This window comes from Streptopelia decaocto (assembly GCF_964273445.1).
Source record: "Streptopelia decaocto genome assembly, chromosome: 9".
Classification (NCBI taxonomy): domain Eukaryota; kingdom Metazoa; phylum Chordata; class Aves; order Columbiformes; family Columbidae; genus Streptopelia; species Streptopelia decaocto.
Genome location: NC_138664.1, coordinates 16,054,006 through 16,074,748, shown reverse-complemented (window position 1 = coordinate 16,074,748; position 20,743 = coordinate 16,054,006). Strand labels below are relative to the sequence as shown.

At 39.7% G+C, this 20,743-nt stretch overlaps 1 protein-coding gene across 15 annotated transcripts in view; it reads left to right on the top strand.

Annotated features, from left to right (window-relative positions):
- Positions 1-10,862, top strand: part of OTUD7A (OTU deubiquitinase 7A) — a 118,315-nt gene extending 107,453 nt beyond the window's left edge. For 14 of the 15 annotated variants that reach the window (XM_082061337.1, XM_082061335.1, XM_082061332.1 and 11 more), the window contains 3 exons: positions 947-1,061; positions 1,304-1,388; positions 3,354-10,862. In XM_082061337.1, the coding sequence (XP_081917463.1) occupies positions 947-1,061; positions 1,304-1,388; positions 3,354-4,787 (1,634 nt within the window). In that variant the 3' untranslated portion in view covers positions 4,788-10,862. The remainder of the gene's footprint in view (positions 1-946; positions 1,062-1,303; positions 1,389-3,353) is intronic. The other variant, XM_082061336.1, reaches the window with a different exon arrangement.
- The last annotated feature ends 9,881 nt before the right edge of the window (positions 10,863-20,743 follow it).

The following is a 20,743-nucleotide window of genomic DNA, read 5'->3' as shown; positions in this document are numbered from 1 at the left end:
TAGTATAGAAAATGAAATTCCTGGATTGGTTGTCAGAGGAGCAGCAGTGACCTCTGCCATGCTGAGGATCCCACCCAGTCCCTCAATGGCTTTTACTTTTTTTTTTCTAATGAAATGGAAGCAAATTGCTGGCTTTAATTAAAGCTGACAGTGTTTTGTCTCTTGGTTTCTTGCTGGTGATGAATGACAGGCACTGTGTAAAATCAGAGTGCGGTCCCTGCAAGCTGAGTGTAAAGCAGAGTCATTAAGAAATGTGTCAGAAGGCAGAGCTCTAGCAGGGAGGGGAAACGACAGAAGAGCCAAAACAGCTTGACAGCAATTGTGGGATACACCAGCAGTAATGGTCTTTTCACTGCACTCAAGATGTGCCTCAGATTGACCTCTTAACCCATATATAGGTTGAGCTGTGCTTCTCAATTACATTAATCCACAGTTTGCGTCCAAAATCACTGTAACTGTGTTTTGCTTTGTTTCTTAATGCTGTTAGCAATAAATTTTTTTTCCTTGATAGTGGAAAACAAAAAGGTACTAAAGTGAAGAGACAAAATAATTAACAAGTATGTGCATCTGTGTGAGAGACAGGCAGGAATATTTCAACTTTCTGTTTCTTTCTGCTATTCTAATGGCTCTGTCTCCAGGAAATGTTTATCATGCATTACAAAATGGCCATGATGTTCTCCCAGAGGTGTCCTCTCCTCCAGAGGCAACTATATTTCATTCTAGGAGCAATCTTTGTATTAATCTCTCCTTCTCCTGTTGTACAAACATCAAGCTAGGGAAATGGAGCCCAGTATAAACCATTTGTGGTGCTCTGGATGAGACAATTCTGCAGTATGCTCGAATTCTGCCCTCTTCCTTCAACCAGTTATGCTGCTTTTCACAGCTAAATCATTTTTTTGTTGTTTTTGTTCTCCCCACCCCACTCCTTGTTTCTTCTCTCCTTCAGCGGTGATCCCCCTGACTGACTCGGAACACAAGTTACTGCCTTTGCACTTTGCGGTCGATCCTGGGAAAGACTGGGAGTGGGGAAAAGATGACAATGATAACACCAGACTGGCCAAGTAAGACCTTTCTGTAACTTTAGTGTAAGCAGTAAAATGTCTTGAGCCATGCTTGATTGAAGTATTGGGAGAACTGCTAACAGGGAGGGCTTTGTTCATGTTCTCTGGTTTCACGAGAGAAGACATGAGTGGGTCCCAGCTGACGGTCACTATTCAGGCTGCTGTTACATCTCTCCCTGTTAAGAAGTTTTGTTTTTTCTCTCAGGCTGCTTTTGACTGTTCCCTTCTTTTTTCATCCTTAGTTTGATTCTGTCTCTTGAGGCAAAGCTTAATCTACTACACAGCTATATGAATGTAACGTGGATACGCATACCATCTGAGACACGGGTAAGGTACACTTCCCCCGCGGTCTAAACAAGACGAGAGACAGGAGGCACAGCAGGGTAGTGTGGAGGGGAGGGCTGCCCCAACTGGCCAGCTGCCTGGAAACACTCGAGTGTCCCACCAGCAGGGACAAGTCACTCACAGCTCACTGTCATTGCAAGTGGGCTTACAGATTTTTCTAGTTATCTGTTTTAATAGCACAGTTGCTTGCATATTTTTGCAACTTGTACTCCATTCTGAAATATATTTTCTAGCTTAATCTTTCTGTTACTTATTTCAGTAGTCTGTGTAGTTCAGAAAAACCTTAATATAGACGTCTCTTTGCCATAGTTTTCTCAGAACTTTGGCTTGCTCTCCTAATGGTCACCAATCCCAAGTCCTTTCTGAGAACACATTTGCACCTCTGGAGAGCTCCCAGTTTGGAGTGGCTGACAAAAGGACACACTGGTGCTGAACTGGAGCCCCGATACTTTCAGAAAGCTATTTTAGAACCACGCCCAGCTGGCACTTAGTCAGCTACAAATTTCTCTGCAAATTACATTAAATAGATACAGGGGTTAGTCTGTAGGCAAAAGGTTGCTAGGAGAGGATGGAGGAGATTTAGAAAGCCTACACAGATGGGATTTGAAAGAAGGAACAGAACACAAAAGGAGAAAGCATTTAACAAGCTGCAAGAGGGGAAAAATCCATTTTTCTGCAGTTTCCACGGTGGTAGCTGCTACATCAGAAAAAGGAGAGGCAAAATGGTCCTGTAGTTGTAAGCTGTGAGCCTGAAACTTGTGGGACCTGGGTTACCCCTCCCTGCTTCACACTTGGCCCATGAGCATGGGCAGGTCACTGCAGCAATCATCTCCCTTGGCCAGCGGGGGGTAACAGCTCTGCTCCCGATGGGGTGGTGCGCGCTTAGGGATTCCAGACAGAGGGAGGATATTTAAGTAGCCCGGGACAAGAAGCAGGCATACATTTCTATACTGGAAGTATATACATCTCCATCGGTTTTTGCTTTTTTTTTTTTTTTTTTTTCTCTGAATCATTATGGTTAGTTAAATGTTTCATATTTCTCTCTAGCAGATTTTAGATTCATGGTACCTGAAAGCAATACTAAGTTTTGCAGAAGTAAATGAACAGAGTCACATTTTAAAGTATCCTAGGATCCTCATTATTGCATTTTCAAGACACATGTTTTATCACTTTACCTAAAATATAAATTGGAACTCTGAATTCTGACACCAGTTTTATCTGCCTTGTGTTTCCAATAAGAATTAATACATCTCATTGTATTCCTCAATCTCCTTGCTTAAGTTTAATGTTTAATATTTCAGGCAAGATGTTTAGCTCTGGTGCACTGTGCTGCTGATTTTCAGGCACAAGAGACCTGAAGAAATCAATTTAAATAAGCTGGGTTTTGAACAGAATGAATTTTGAAATATTGCTATGTACAGGTTTGGGTGGTGCACCCCCCTCACAGCTTTCAGCAGAGCCTCATTTCCCTTCCATCACAATATTCAGGTTCTTTCTGTGCTCCTGTCTGCCCCCAGCCGAGGGGCAGCCTGTCCTGCAGGTGCTCCCTGCGGAGCAGCTGATCCCTGGCTCCGGTCAGGCCCTCAGCTGCTCAGCACCAGCAAGGCGCTTGTGCTGCAGCCGTCCCCTCGGCAGGAGCGCTAACCTGCATCTCTCCACTATTCAGAACCTGATTTTCACAGAACCTCCGAATGACTGACCTCTGTTCTACAATTGTGCTTGAAATGAGCCAAAAGCTACTGTAGGCACAGGCAAGATGCATAGTCAGCACAGCCAAATAAGCTTTATTTGGTGAAGAAAACAGTCTAAAACGTCAGTGCATAGATTGAAAAGTACATTTTAACTTGATGTCAAAATCTGTATTGGATTTGGGGTTTCTTTTTTTTTGCACCAAGTCTCTGTATGCAAGTGATTTTGCTGTATCTAATTATAATTACTTTTCCATAGCAGGCCCCTTTGGCTCAACCAGAATCCCCTACAGCTTCAGCCGGGGAAGACGTTCAGTCTCTGGCTGACTCAATGGACTCGGACCGAGATTCCATCTGTAGTAATTCCAATGGCAATAATGGCAAAAGCAGTAAAGAGAAAGAAAAGGACAAACAGAGGAAAGAGAAAGACAAAAATAGGACGGATTCAGTAGCCAATAAAATAGGAAGCCTCAGTAAAACCCTGGGAATTAAACTGAAAAAGAATATGGGTGGTCTTGGAGGCCTGGTGCATGGCAAAATGAGCAGAGCCAATTCAGGGAACGGAAAAAATGGTGATGCTGTAGAGAAAGTCAAAGAGAAGAAGTCTAAGTCTCGAAAAGGAAGCAAAGAGGAATCTGGACAGTCTGCGAGCACTTCCCCATCTGAAAAGACCACTCCATCTCCGACTGACAGAGCTAGCAACTCGCCCACGGAAAAGATGAACACTAAGTCCTTCTCTGACAAGCAGTCTGACCCATGGAAGTACAGCACTGACGTGAAACTCAGCCTAAATATTTTGAGAGCTGCCATGCAGGGTGAACGGAAGTTTATTTTTGCTGGCCTTCTTTTGACCAGTCACAGGCATCAGTTCCACGAGGAGATGATAGGCTATTACCTGACCAGTGCACAGGAGCGTTTCAACGCAGAACAGGAACAGAAAAGAAAGGATGCTGAGAAAAAGGCTGCACTGAATGGGTCATCTAGTAGGAAACTGGAGCCGGAAGCATATTCAAAAGAAAAACCAGAAACATCTCCTCAGGATAGGGCATCACCCGTCTTGCCTCAAAGCCATACAACTCAACTGGTTTTAAAATTTAAAGATCGCACTAGTCCCACTCCTGGGTCATTTTCTTCACCTAGTAATGGTGCTAAGAAAAGTGGACCCATTCCGGTATCTGCCCACTATAGCCATACGCCACCCGTTCAACGGCAAAGTGTCATCCATCTGCATGATGTCAACTCCAAGCCATCGAGCTTCCAAGATGATACCTACAAGCCAGTGGTTGGCACCTTAAAGACCTGTGCCACCTATCCCCAACAAAACCGATCCCTGTCTTCTCAGAGTTACAGCCCAGCCCGGATATCCGGTATCCGCACAGTGAACACGGTGGAATCGCTCAGCTATGCCATGCCTACGGAACACAAGTCTCAGACATACACAAATGGCTTCAATACTGGCGATATTAGAGACTGCTTAGAATATGCTGATGAGGATGCTCCTCAGACCTGGTTGAACAATGATAAAAATCAAGGCAGAAGCACAGTTTGCCCAATATATTCTATCCAGCAGAACCGCTGTAAGAAGGAGAACTGTTCCTTTTATGGTCGTCCTGAGACCGAAAATTACTGTTCCTACTGCTACAAAGAGGAGTTAAAGCGCAGGGAGAGAGAAAGCAAGGGACACAGGCATTGAGGGTTCTTCCGTGACTAAGTTTTACCGTTTTCTTACTTACAAAGTAAACAGTGTTGCATTGCAGTAAAAGGAATCCTTGAAAAAAAAGAATAAAGGATTGATTAGTAGATAGTGTCTAGCTTTTCGCTTTTCCGGGGCAATGAGGAAATAATAGGATTAATTTATCATAAAAAAAATATTATTTTCCATTTTGTCAGTGTCTTTTTTACATATACTGGTAAGCTGAAGGATTGTTTACTCCTTTGTCAGTGCTGTGTATATGTTTGGTCAAAAATTTACTAATGGTGCCTGAATTTACACTGACATCACTCAGGTAGTAGAATGACAGGGGAAAGTCCTAATACCGGAGGTGTGGTGTTGTGGTAGGGTAGTATCTGCCTTGCAGACATTGGAAATTCTATAGCTATTATGAGAGTATTTTTTCCTTCGGTAAAACCTAAATTTTTCATAGCCTTTTTTTTCAGGAGGGTAGTGATTTTACATACTGCACATTTTTAACGTGGTAGCATATTGCGTTACTGTTGATGTTTGTGCTCGCTTTACTCTGAAATTCAACAATTCTGGGAAAATGGGGGGGAAAGGTCTGAATTCATGAGGGCTGTAGCTCTTCTTAATTTTAAGTTCTTTTCAGTTATTTCTACACTTCCATAAAAAAGTAGATTTGAGCCACTTTTATTTGTACTGAAATTTGAAACAGGTTTTATAAAAAATACATTATGACTTGCAAGACTTCACGTCATAAAAAACTCCCACATAGTTTTGGGCACCTGAATTTCAGTAGTATTTTCATTGCTATTAAAACTAAGAGAAATGTTAAAATCAAATGAAAATATAAAAATTGTATTTGATTTGGAAAATTTGATGACCAGCTAGGAAATTTAGCTGAATGAACTGCTTGTCAAAACAAATGTATTGCATCAATGGATTCCCTTAGCCATTGCATGAATTTAATCAGTGTTTATTTATTCCTTTCTCAGCATTACGGAGTGATAGTTATTGCACACATAACTACTTCTCAGCCTTTCTTGAAGAGTGTTGGCTCCACCTATTTTTGAGTCTTCTCCTAGAGTTGCATACCCAAGATGCCTATAAAATACCTGCAGTATGAAAGGCAACTCCTAGCACAGATTTGCACAAGTCTGGTATCCAAGTATTTACATAAGGATTTGCAATACTTTTGAAAATAGAACTTTGCTCATAGAAACATTTCTGGAAAGCCGACACCACAAATACTGCTTAAGTAGGGGGATGACATTAGGAAGTTTTCTTGTATGTAGTACTTGCTGGTTTAGCGCTCCCACACCATCAAATGGCATGATGTAGTAAGATCAGATCTTCAGTGTTGTTCCACTTGTAAGCAATTACTCATTTCCTGTCTGCCTATATTATTCTTTTTAAAGAAGCTTATTTTCCACAAATAGGTGTAGTACTGTCATCAAGGCTGCTTACTCTGTCATCTAAAGGTGCAGAACATGAGTTCTGCCTTACTCATTATGGAATAGCTCTTTTCTGGCCTGTACAGGAAAGATCCTTTGCTAAAGGTCTTTATTTCTGATTTCTTTCTGCTGTACCCCAATTTTTACTGCTGACATGGGTGGCACCATTTCACTTGTGTACAGTTAATCCTGGTTAGCCTTGAAACCAAGCATAAAATAGTCTGAGAAACAAGATACACAAAGTTCCGCTGACACAGACTGGCTTTCAGGAAAAGCACATAAGCTTTTGTTCATGTCCCACAGAAATTTGCGGAACTGAGCACATATTTAAAATGGACCATATGTTTAGGTTTTCTGCTGAATGGGAGGTTTAAAGAATGGTTTCAGAATAAGTCCATTAGCCACTCCTAACAAGTTCCAGTCTTTGCTATGTTAGCTGTTCCATGACGCCAGACCTGTACATCATATTTCTTGCCATATCCTGAGCATACAGAGAATGCTACTGAATTTGCATTCCTTGATAAAAGGGAGGTATTGGTATGCAGAACAAGAGGCTAAAACTCCACATGACGTCTATCCTTGAGGTAAGCACGTTCTAAAGCCCGTGTCTGTGGTGGTGTGTGTGGGGAAGCCTTGTCCTTTTGGGGTTAACTCGTGTCATTACCTGCAGGTTCTCATTGCCAAAGAAATCTGTGATTGCAGATTATGCTAAAACAAGCCAGGTCATGTTAAAACAAATCAAATATCAGACTTGATTGTATTTGTTGCTGAGACTGAGAAAACTGACAGGATAAAACTTCATTAAAAAAAAGAAATACTTAAGAATTCATAGAGCATTAGAGTAGCAGTTGTATTTGATACTCTGACAATTGCTTCTATGTAAAGTTGTGCTTAAGAAATATTACATTAGCAGTAAACTACACCATCCCATGTATTAAAATCAGTTGTATACTTTATGAATGAGGAAAAGAGTTACAGCGCATGTGTAAAAATACGCAATTACCACAAGAATTTGCTGCTTCCCATTTTTCAAATCAGTTGTTTCTATAGCACGTTTTTAAGATCTACTGCTCACAGAAAAAAAAGAGAATTACAGCTGGTCAGTATTTAGATAAATGACTCTGCTCTAAATTATTGAATAGCTTGTACCTCTATGTTAGATTATTTCCAAAAGTTAATTGGTCTTCTGAATAATAATACGCTTTTCTCTGTAGGATACCAAACTTCAGTGTTCAGTCACTCAGATATTTCTACAAATATTTGCCACTACTGGATTGTTCATTTTAAAATATCTGTTACATGAAATACAGACTGAACAGTTTTTAGTTGTGCCCATTTCCTAAGAATCCTTCTCTTGGTACATCTTTGAATAATTTTCTTAATATTGCGGTTTTGTTTTAGAACTCTCTTCAAATATCCCATTATTCTGTTGTCTGTTAACATTTGATATTGAAAAGAAGTTGCAGGCCCACAATGCCATTTGCCGCTTAAAATCTACCCATCTTTTCCTAGTAGTTATCCTTTGCTCTGGCTAAGTAATAGCGTGTTTTGTGGCAGTTGTCTCAAGGGGATACCATAGTTGGTATTAAATAGTCCAAACATGCAGAAACAGTGCCTGCTCCTGAAGAAGGGATTGTCTCGTTAAAAGAGGAGTCCAACTCTAAGGGGAAATTTTCTACCAATTTTTTTGAGAGAGAATTCCAACTGGTCATGAGTTGCATTCACCAGCACTGGAAGAAATTGTGTCATTCCTTAGCTAGGTGTGAGAGGGAATAATTTTGGAATGTATTTTTCTGTTACACTAAGCGGCTAAGCTTTGACTGCTCTTCTGTTTGTATTTCCTTACGTTGAAAGCACATGTAGCCCACAGGCCAGCAAGTTGCCTGTGCCAGATCAGGTGGAGAGCGCTCGCTGCCTCCCAGGGCTTCTTAGTTATCACTTAGTCCCAGCTGTACAGAAATCAGTTTGGAGAACCATATTAATTTCTCCTGTTAGCTCAAGTAGCTGCAACAAACATGCATATTTATGCATTTGATATGTGCTTTTTTCCCCCTCTTTTCTTGATAGTGATTCAATTATTATCACTGTTGTCCAGATTTCAAAAGTACAGACTAAATCCTGGTAGGCTTCACCTCCCCAGAACAGATCCAAAAATCGCCAAGAGATATTTATGGTGGAGGAAAATGTTGGGGGTTTTGTTTTTGTTTTTATTTATTTGGTTTGTTTGTTTTGGTTTTTGTTTGTTTGTTTGTTTATGTGTGAATGTGCTATTTTTCTTATTTAAAAAAGGCTTAAACCTAATATGCAACTTTTTTTTACCTAGTCCATAAACTCTGATACAACGGTCTGTTCATAACAGACAACGCTTGTAATACACGTGGGTTTTAGCCACACTTTATATTAAAGTTCCATCTGAAATGCTTTATAAACAGTTAATAAACAACTGCTACACTTTAGAAGTATTTTTTGAGATGCGGGTATCAGTTGTGGCATCTGGCTAACAAGCAGCTCATTCAGAAGGAGGTCGTGTAGATTATCAAAAGTAACTTCAGATATTTTGGCTTTTAAAGCAATTGCTTAACCTTTAGTTATTATGGTCCATTAAGCTTTAAAAATGCAATGGAAATATAGTGTGTGACCCAGCTTTCTTTAGCAATTAATCCCTTCTTCCTGAGTCAAAGGTGACATGAAAGACATCAGGAAAAGAAAGATGCTGTACTTGGGAAGTTTCGTGTTGCTCATTTCTTAAGTCTAAATAGATTAAGTGAAGTCTTCAGAGTCATCTTTTCTAAAATGGCAAAACTCATTATGTGAGCAGTATTACCTGATAGAGGAAGCATTGTGAAGGGACGCTGAATGTGGATTTGCACAGCGTTTGACTGCAGATCAACGCAGTCTGCCAAGGCAATATCAGTCCTTGTACTTATAGGCATATTCAGGGTAATCTACTTCTCCTGTGATGAATGTGTAGATATCAAAAATGCACAGCACAGATCTGACAAAATACTGCCCTCTAATGCTCTGATTCTGCAAACAGTTACACTGGTGCTTAACTTCACCAATATTAATAGTCTCTCTGACATCAGGAAACTGCTTATTTTCAGAAACTTAAGAAACAGCATAAAAGTTTGTGGGATCAAGGCCTGAGCCTTTACCAGTGTTTGTTCCCCTCAGGCTGCCTGACGTTACTCTTCCAAAGAGAGAATCGATGACAGTTTTGTCTGAGGAGTAGAGCAAAGCCTTAGGCCTCTTTGGGCACAATCTGCCATCCTCTGGGATCTGTGGATGCAATCCTGTCAGTAGTGGGGGCCTTAAATCAGGTGCTTCATGGACACACAAAATACTTGCAAGCTGGATGTGAAAGTGAAGTAGGAGCGAGTAAGGGATGAGGTCTTGCACAGGTGAAAACCCGTAAGTTAATAGAAACCACAATAATCTCAAACATCGGTCCAGAGAAGCAAAATAATAACACTGATGCTGGTTGTAGATGGCTTTTCAGTTCAGTGTATTTTAGTCTCTGTCAGTGTATTTGAAGACTATTTGTTTTAGGGTATGGCAGCTTACGGAGAGGATCACCAAACAGTATATATAGTATAGAATTTAAATTATTTCAGTAACAGACACTAATACCTATTTTAATTTGAATGTTAATTTCCAGTGTATATGACTAAAAATGCTATATTGTTAAAAATGAGAGGAAAACAACAAAAGGTGTTTGTAAGTATGTTCTGTTTGTAGACTTAAGGCTGTATTATGTTGGAATTTTACAAGCCAAGTTTAAATTGTAATATAGAAATTATTTTTATATTATTTTCAAAATATGCTACAGAGCAATATTTTGCACCTTTATTATAAACAGGGTCATTGTTTTCATAGGTTACCTTCAGAAATGCTGGTAGAAAAGAACCATGAAAAGAACGCTTTGTAAATGTCCATGTTGTTTCTAACTGCTGTGTCTGTTGTGCACATCTATATCTAATGTGAGATGAATATACAATTTTTTTTTTTTAATTGAAAAGCTTTAATTTTTTCTTTATATCTTTTGGTACAACACTGTCCCTACCAACAGCCACTTTTATAAGCAGCTTCTGAAAACAACATTCATCTGGAAAGTTTTCTTACCAAGTGAAACATTTCTGCACAGATCTTGATTGACTTGGGACATTCATAATATACCCTGAATCCATTGGAGCAGGATTACTTTGCATTTTTTAAAAGCAGGATCAGAATCGTTTCAAAATTAAAATCAAGAATTAATAACCAGTGCAATCATTTAGCATCTGTGGGAAGAAAATCATTCTAGATCCTAGAAATATCATCCTCTGGCAGATACATTGTGTCTTAATATTTTTATCAAATGCGTTAGCTTCTTGGAGATTAAAGTGTTCAGATTTTATTTCTTCATACTGTGCGTATCAATTACTGGTGAATTGTGCAAAAAAGACTCTGCAAACTAATGCATATGTTAAGTTAGGAGGCAGTGTAGCTTTTAAAATTCCATAACATTTGTGGTTTGGTTTGTTTGTTTAAGAATTACTATTAAGGTATGTACTGCAACCAAAATTGCCAAATCTGGATGCTTAATGTTAAGATTCTGCATCTAGGTTTCTCCTAATAAACAGACTGGTTTTAAGATGTACTGAGCATCAATTTCTGTGGGAGGAAAAGCTCGCTCTTGGTTTCAGAAAATCAAGTGAGCACTAGTCCAGCACATATTGAGGCCTTTTCGTTATTAGTCTATGCTTCTTTTCAGTCAATGGAATTTACTTTTTCTCTTTAGTGATTTTCCATGTGTGAACAAATATTTGGGCTTATTCATAAACTGATTGCTTGAATATGGAGAGACTTGCCTTGTCCCAAAACACCATATAATTGCCCATTTAACTGTTACATTCTTAATGGGGCTAGTGTATTCCACGGATTTCGGGGAGGATATAAGACCTTTTTTTCTTGGTTATCATGAACACTCTGTTTTGTTTGTTTGTGGGTTTAGTTTCCTCTCAAGTGAATAAGCTGTTCTGCTTGCTGTTTTATCTCCCATTACCTGAATGCATGTACTGTACTAAGAGAATTAAAATGGCTGATGCACATTTGCACTTTGGAACACGCGATATGGGTAAAAGCCACCATGTTCCAAACAGCCTTAAAATGATGACTCTCTGGGGACTGAGAGTCACTTAACTGGATGCAGCCTCTGTCCCACTTCCTCATGTAACCACGACGGGAAGCCACTCCAGCCTGCTGTCGGCTCTGGAACTGTGTGCATATTCAGCTGAATAACCTGTACTCTTAAAAGAAATCTTTCTTTAAAAAGTTGTCATTCTTTGATAGTTGTCAGCATGTCAGGAAAGCTTAGTCAAAAGAGGAGATGGGGTAAAAATAGAGAGACAAGGGTAGCTAGTGGAGTAACCATGGCACCAAAATACTCAAAAGAGGTAAAATAGTTATCAAAAACTATTTCCTGTCAAGACTGGAAGTTTTGTACATCTTCCTGTATTCTGGGAAAACAGAGAAATGTAGTTTTGCTACTCATCTCTGTACCTAACCTAGTCTCTTTATTGCAGAGGTGCACTGCTGGTGCACTGCTATTGGGGAAGAAGGGAGAGAAGTTTGCTTCTTAAAGCAAATTCTACTCTAGTGACAGAATCATCTGTGATTGCAAAAATGTAATCCAATGTTAGAACTAAACAGTGCCTAACTCCTATGTGTGACTTGTGTATGTCAGTTTCATTTTACCCCTTTCAAATTATGTTAAAAAAAAAAAAGGGCAGGGTGGGGGGGAGAGTTTAAAGAACAAGCTTGTATCATAGTGACCCAGTTCTTCATTTGTTCACGTGTGAAATCAATATAAACATGAAAACAGTTACATTGGAGTTGCACTTTCCCTCTCAGGCAAGCTGAGAGGTAAAAGCCACCTTTTTAGGTAGATGCCATGTAACTGCTTTGCCACAGAATAAAATTAGAACTCCTTGGCACAGAAACTTTGCCTGATGAAGCCTGACTATGTCTGGAGCCCGAGAGCCATGGCCAGCCTTGCCAGAACAGATCAAGTCTGGTCATTCTTGCCTTTGAAACAGACACAGCTTGTCCTGGCCTGTGGTGTCAGAACAGTATCTTTGCAGTAAAGATGAAGTGGAACATTGCCTTGTTGTCATTTGCCTACAGGCTTAAGTAACACAAAGCCTCTTCCCCATGCTTTTGGTTAAAACATGCAGGAGATACAGCACCAAAACGTGCCAGCTCAGGCTCAGAGAATACCCTGCGTCTCCTTATAAAGTGCTTGCAATCAGGTATGAATTGAAACAGCCATGTGGGCGTGATAAAAACGCTCTCGTGTCTCAACCTTGCAAATTGTGTGCACTTACGTTTTAATACTAACAGAAATTAAGCAATGATTTTATTGTTTATGTGCTCAAGATTCTGCATACTGTAAATAAGGTCTTTGTATAATGCACATAGTTTGTGTACAATACAAAAACTGCTTTTCCCTTGGATCTGCTCAAAGAGCTTTGCATGCACATGATACCAATCTCTGTTCATTCACCAGAAGCCAAGGAGAACAAATGGGATTTAAGCCTAGATTAAATAATGAATGGAATTAGCCACGTAGACCTAAGCAGTGAGGAGTTCCCACCCATAGTATTCTAGGCCGGCTTTGGCAGTGATCTATCCCGGTGATCTACATTAGGTTTCTGCTCTTTCCTGGGGAGGAGCAATTACTTCTGTGTCTTTTCCAAGTCCATTGCTCTTGCCCTGCTTACTCATCGTTGCATTTGCAATGTGCCACTTGTATCATGATTCAGGTATGAAGCAGTTTTTCAAATCTGCATAGAGCTCCTGTTTTCTTATCGGAATCTGTCTAGAGCTTTATTTTGCATTCCATTTTAAGGCATAAAATACTGTTACAAACTTTTCATAATGCCTTGAAGTTGACTGTTGTGTGGCTGAAAGACTTTGTTCTCCTTGGAAGACCTTGTTGTTCTTCATTGATTCTTGTGACAAATGTTTTGGTATGGAAAAAGTTGAATGAAACATTGAAAATATCAATGCTGTTTACATATTTCTGCCATTCATTATAGTTTATCTTTTTTGTTACATGACTCTGTGTTGTTAAAGCCCAATGCCTGTCAGATACGGGCAAATCTTGAAGGACAGTCTGAATTATTATACACAAAAGACGTATGTAGCTAATTTATTTTAATTTTACTGTTGCATAATATGCCCTTCCCAAACTGTACATCTTTTTTTGCTATTGCTAACACTTTTTCTTTCATCTTCTACTTCTTTAGACAAATTCTAAAGCTCTTTGTCCTTAAAGCCTGTGGTAGATGTTCCCATAAAGAAGATTGGCTTTCTCTGTTGAGTTTGCGTGTGGAGTGGCTTGTCTCCTGAAACAAGAATTAACACAGGTGTCACACCCTTAGTTTATAGAAGTTCATTTACTCATTAATTGAGGATGTCTGTTCAATTATAACCAAGGCTAATTATAGAAACTTTAAAAAATCAGGACAGGTAATGTGACTATGTCTAATAACCTGGCAAACTCGGCATTTTTAAACCCATAGAAATGTACAATAAATGTATTTGTACTTGAAGTCCGTATTTCAAAGGAAGATAGTAGTTGCCTGTCAAGGAGGCTCAAGTAAATGTTAATAAGGAATAAAGCAAATCTCACTCAATTTTGTTGGCTAAGAATTCAACTTCTTGGTAGTAATACCATCCTTCTCATTTTTCAGAGCCTGAGTTTGAGTTTCTTGGCTTCTATAAATTTATACTATTTTAGCAAAACTGATTTAGGATTTCAATAAACAATATAACAGATATATCAGACATTTATTTAAAGCTGAAGTGACTTTCCCAGTTTCTTTGTGTTTGACCATTTTCATGCAAAACTTTTATCCAGTATGAAAGTAGTGAATTTATCTTTTACCATTTCCTTCCCCTATTCATAATTTAAAGATGTGATTGGCTGCAGTCGCTCTTGTCTGCAAACAAAACTGTTGATCATTTTTAAGCTGACTGCCATATCATGTTTAAATCCATTGTTCAAAAGGAACAGAAGCGTTAATTAACATTAAAGGATAATGAATATTTTTTGTTGTGAAAAGTGTGAGTTCTTGAGAACCTTTTCTACATGCAGTTTTCATTCAAATTCAATTTAAATGTCATTTTTAATCTGATCCATACTTTGACAAAGATGATGTGTAAGAGCTGTTTTTAGCAGTTGGATTGTTACTTTGTAAAGTATTAAAGCACTAAACCAATTTTTGCAATAGGTAGTAAAACTTGCTTTTGTTTTGAAAAACTTCCAGTTATAACTGTCGCACTTTTTATAGCAGAACTGTATTTAATTTCTTTCTTTTAGGAAAGATTACTCAAAGTAACTGATAGCTCTGTAATCTGTGTGAATTCGCTTCTCCATTATTTGAAACTGAGAGAAGCTATAATGCCTATTCAATAAAATCAACTTATTTCTAAAGTAGCTGTTTGCTTGAATTCTTGTTTGTGCTTTTTGTGCACTCTACTTAGTGTGGTGCTGGGGAATCCCTGGAGCCTAGAAAAGGAGCCAGGGGCAAGGGGCATGGCGCACACCGGGCCGGGGGAGCGGCTTGGCTCATCGCAAGCTTTCCTTGTTCTGCTATAAAGTTCACTCAGTTCGATTGCATTATTGATTTGCATAATTTGGATAACTGTGACAATCTGAGGCAAAAGCCAAAAATCAGCCCCTGCCAGGCCTGCTCAGCTTTGGTTTTTACAGGGCATTTCTAGTTCTGGGGCTCCAGAGGCACAAGCTCCCAGTGTGAGGAGGGGCAGTGCTGCCCCTGGGCTGTGCCAGTGACAGGCTGGGCTGTGACAGTGACAGGCTGGGCTGTGACTGTCCCTGATAGCATCCTGAGGAAATCTGTGCCTGTGGCATCAGGCGGCAGACGGGATATTTGTCAAATTCTTCTTTTGGAACTACAGTGTTTCTTTAGAGAAATCCCCAGTGCTGAAGTAGTCATACTAATGTGGTAAGTTGTTCCAACAGTTAATTACCCATTTTTAAAAAAGCTGTTGTTTCTAACTTAAATTTGCCCAACTTCAGTTTCTGCCTCTGGGTCTCATATCACTCCTGTCTGTCTGTTGCCCTTGAATTGCTTGTACCCTCTGACCGGGCCCTCCCTTCACCTTCCCTGTGCCACGCTAAGCAAATAGTGTTTTTCAAGGCTGTTACAAAGGCATATTTCCAGTTCCTGGAATGTAATCTTTCTCATGCCTGTGTTTCAAGTCTCCTTCAGCCTTTTAACATCTCCCTTGATCTGCAGATAACTAAATTAGACTGAAAGCTTCTTATGAAATGCACTCCAGCTTCAACATGAATTAATTCAAGCAGACTCTGCTGCATTCTGCATTAGGCATCCTCTCTTCTGAATGAGTCTCTGATTCCATATGAGGATTGATAGTGTCTGCATTTCAGTACAAGTTTATTTCCTAATTGAAATTACTGTATATTTATTCACAAAGATATATTCAGTCTTTCTGGTCATAAAATGTACAAGGAACTCTTACTCAGCTGCTCTTTGTCCTAGTATTTTTCAGAGTCCTTTCTTCCCGAGCTAGAGTCCTCCATCTGGTGAGTATGAGCCAAGTTGGTTTTTGTCCTAGATGTCTGAGTTACATTTGATTGTATGAAACACACTTGGTTTGTTTGTACCAGTTTACTGAGCAATCTAGATTACTCTGTGTTAGCATCTAATCAATCTCCTAATATTATTAATAATTATTTTAAGCACTTTCCCATGGCGATTGATAAAACCATTAGTATAGGATTGGGCTGGACCTCTCTTGAGACAGTGGATTGGTGATTAATTATTTATCAGTTAAACTTCTAATCTTTTCAGGCAGTTTTAAAAGGTCTGAAAGGGCCTATTTTTTAGAACATAATACTGACTTTTTTATTTTACTCTTCTTGCATTCTTGATTCAAGTTTCATATTAACCATTTTATTATTTTGCCTGTGTTCATGCTGTGTGTTTACCTTTGATAGTTGCTGTTTGACATAATCTTTAATTTGAATTGGGATAAACCAGATAGTAAAATAGTGGGGGCGAGGAGGAAGATAAAAAACAATCTTTGAACATGCCTACCTGTTCTGCAGATCGCAAAGATTTCCAGCTACTGATAGGCCAACCTGCCATTGCGATGTCCTGTCTTCCTGGTGCAAACATACTCTACCTAAAGACAGAAGAGAAGCTAAGAGTCAACATACGTCACTCAGTAGAGGCTACAGAGTTGCTCAAATCCATGCATTTGCTGAAGAATTTAACTCACTGGCATGGCTAGTTTATGGGCATATGGTTTTTAAATATAAGGATATCGTAATATTAAATTTATCTGCCTGGCTGATTGATACTGGAATTATTTTACCTTTATTGCAGTGGTATGTGAAATGTTTCTTGTGTACTCCTTTTGTATTGACTTAAAGGCCACAATCATGTGATTTTTCAATATGATCCACTCTCCTGAATCCTTCTAGAGCTTTATCAGCTCCAGTAAACCTTCAGAAAAATGCAGCGCAGACTTGCTTGCAGAACTGCAATTTACACTCATGAAACACTTTGCAGCTTCCCTGGGGGAAGGACATTACAGTAACATAAGGCTTTGCTTGCTGAAATGTAGCATGGGTCAGCCTCTCTGACTGGCATCCCAACCAAAATCTAAACATTTGAATTCCCTCTGCTTGTTTGAGAGATTTGTTTCCTTTTCACTGTGTGCTCAGAACCATCATGGATGAGTGTTTAGGGAATCCAGAAGTTTGGAAAATAGCATTTTAATTTATGCTTTTTGTTGCTAATGCCTCTTATAAAAAGTTTTAAAGAGGAAGACCAGTGTTAGCAAATAATGACTTCCTTTGGGTCAACCTCTGAAAAGGCTCCAGAAAACTGGTGATAGATGCCGATTTTTAATGGCATACAGTAAAAATTTGATTTCTTAATGAAAAGAGAGGAAACGGCCCCCATCTGCAGAGAGCTGATAAAAAGGAATTCTCCCCAGCCTGCCGCCTTTCTCATAAGTGAGTCCAATTTTCTTCTGTGGCATGTTTTTCCTCACCAAACTAAGTAGCATTTCCAGTTGATTTCTGGTAACTTCAAATCTATTAAAAAGTTATATGATTTACTCCTAATATTGTCATCGTTTCTACGGGAAAAAGTTTTGTTTTCATTTTCATTTGTTTGATTTCTGTGCAAACAGCTCACTTAAATTCCATGTGTATCTAGAAAATAGTTCTAAAAAAGCAGCATTTTTTGTAGCCCCCCATGTGAGTCAGATTTCTAAACCTTGCTATTTATAAGATCAATACATTTTGAGAAATATTACTGAGTAAACTTCACCCTAGAACCAGAGGACAGCTCTGTAGCCAGAACTGTTAAAAAGTGTATCATATATGGGTTATGACTGGATTTTAATACTTCATATAGTTCAGTAAGTAACTAGCTTGAAAACAAAAAGGTTTTACAAAATTAACCATATGTCATTGCACACTTCATTTTACTTTATAGAGTTGTGTTCTACTTCCTGTGGTCTCCTTAAATAAATCTATGTATACCTCTGAGCTGTCACCACATTTGAAAGACTCCCTCTACTGACAATTGCAATGCTTTTCTTCATGTAATTACATTTGCAAGAAAAAAGAGCACTTTAAAGAACAAATCCAGTACCTTTCCCCAAAAGTCCTCCTCACTTGGATGCCTTGCTGAAAAAAAAGAGCTGTTAATATTGTTAACTCAGAGGAAGCAAAATGAAAGTAGCTCGGGCAACCTAACAGAGCTATAAAACTCTAATCGAGAGCAAGTACCAGGCACGTGGGAAAAAGTTAATTTCTCCTTGTTGGAGGGGCTGATTCTCCCTTGTCTGATTTCAGTGTACGTCGGAAATGACATCAATGGAATTGCCCCATCAAAAAGCATCTGTATCACAGTTACCACGTGGGAAGAACAAATCGCAGATCAGGGACGCGCTGTACATGGAGAGTGCATTGCAGGTATTGCCCCTCAGGGTCAATAATGTAAAATCAAACCAGAAGGCCAGAAGCAGGTAGCGTGGAGAACTCAGGCATAGGGATCCTGAAACAGAAGTAGCAAATGTGGCTGGCATGCCAGCTGCATGTCTCCTAGGAAGGATGATGGAGAAAGACTTTACAGGGCTACCCTGGGAGCTGATAATAATGCCACAGCAGTTACAGGAGCTGCTGGGGCTGGAGAAATTCCTAAAGGATTCCTGGCCTCCCTCTGTTATGCTCCATTTTACATTTGCAAGATGAAAATACTGTCTTTCTGCACAAAAAAAAAATGTTAAGTCACTCTGTTCATTCAAGGCGGCCACAGAACCATCTGAACAGAAAAGCAATGTGTCTCGGTGCTGTGCAGAATAATACTGGATTTACTTTCTTCATTCTAGAGGGAATCATCTTCAGGATCCCCACAAAGGCTGAAAACTGTTGGAGTGACTGGAATAAAAGCAAGGCAGACCCAAGGATCCATACCTCTTACACAAGATTCAACAGCATGTAAGTCATGGTATAGTCAAGTTTTCTCAAAATGTAAAATACCACACATTAGACTTATCTGCCAATTATAATAAAAAACCCTGATCATGGAATTGAAGTGAGTAGGAGGGAAGTGGAGCAAAAGACAGTTGCTAGTGTAGGACCCAGTTATTAATACATTTTAATTAGTCAGTATATGAATATATTTACCATAGGTAGACCAGAGCAAGCTGCCTAGATAAGGTCCTGCCTATGTAAGATGGGTAGGAGCATCAAGTAAGCTCTTTGGCCCAGAGAGAGCGAGTACCCAGCCTGGCCCGGTGAAATGTGTTGGTAAAGCTCCCAGGTGACCCTCGCTCCCTCAAGTCGGTATCCGTGCCGTGTGAGACTGCGTTGGACCAAGCCTCATTCCTGCCAGGCAGATGCTGCTGCCAGCTCAGTGTCTGTCACCGCTCTGGCCTGGCCACTCTTCAGCTGGGTGAGCTGCCCCAGGGTGTCCCCAGCTCCTCCTGCCCCACAGTGAGTGCCACGGCGCAGGAAGACACATCTTCACCACTGCCATGTGCTATACCCTTTCTGTCGTGCTGCGTGTCCCCAGCACAGTGGTTTTGGCACTCTGGCAAACATCATGCGAGAGTCCTGTTGTTAGATTTGAAGTCCAAAATCCTGCCTAGACAATTGGGAGGAGTTTTGATTTCTCTGCTCTAGAATCAAACTTGATTTGAAATTAAGTACAAAACATTGGAATTACTAGGTTGTTGCAAAAGCGTAAGTGATAGGAATGTAACTGCAGGGGGAAATTCCTCTATTTCTTTTTGCAGTGCTTATGGGTAAAGTTCTCCAAAGGGCATAATTTATGTGAACACAGAAGAATCATGAGTTTAATTTGGTATCAGAGTTGGTTGCAAAATCCATTATTTACTTCTTGCATTCTGTACAGTATTCCAGGAAAATATGAAATTGGCAAATGTACCATTTAGGGGATTTTTAATGTTAGCAGAAGGTTTGTGTACAAAGTTTCTTCTTTGAAGAAAACTTTTTAGCTTAAGAAATGACAAGGAAAAGAGGAAGTTGTTTCCAGACATGAACTCAAATCCTGGATGTGTGACTACGTCAAATAACCAATGACTCTCTGAATTTTTCAACAGAATTTCAACAGCTCTGTAGCCCTTTCTTTTCAAAAAGCTGACACATCACCTGTGTTGATTGTTTTCCAGACCTTCCACATTCTAGCTGGCTTTTAATATAGGAACCAACACTTTGCAGAAGGCCGGTTAATATGTTACCAAGCATGTTATAAATTTGCCATGAGAAGTACATAATTCGTAGGGCTGAGGGAGTGGGGACACCCATGAGGGAAGGCAGGCAGCTGTAAGGCAGGGCCGTGCTAATTCTGCTCCAGCACCCAGATCTTTTATCCGGAGCAGAACCTGGCTGAGGAGGAAGGTGCCCACCCTGTGGTCGTGCAGCTCCATGCGGGTGTCTGTGAGGTGCCCACAGGTGCCGATGGCAGTGGCTGTCATCAGGTACTTGTCACCCCAGAGCTGGATGAACTCAGATCATTTTCCATGTGGCAATTAAATCTATTGCTGACTGATGGCCTTTGAGGTATTTGCTGTGCCTGTGGCTTAGATGTGGACAGTCAAGGGGGGGGCTGTGTATTTTTATAACTGATAAAACCTGTACTGCAGCCACTCTGCTTTGCCTTTGGCTTCTGCTGTTCAGACAATGACTCTTGTTTTTTGAGGAAATTATCAGAGAAGCCAGGAGCTCATTAACTGTACATAAATACGAATCTGGGCTTCTAAGATTTGTGGACAACACTGCTGTAACATTTTATTATCAAAAGTAATGGAAAGCAAATAGAAAATGTAAACGCTTCTGCATCAGTTTTACTGTATAGTGCTTCATATCATTAAAATGTGCCTAACACCAAGTAGTTAAAATGATAATTATCCTGTCACACTTCTTAAAAAATAGAAATGCTATTCATT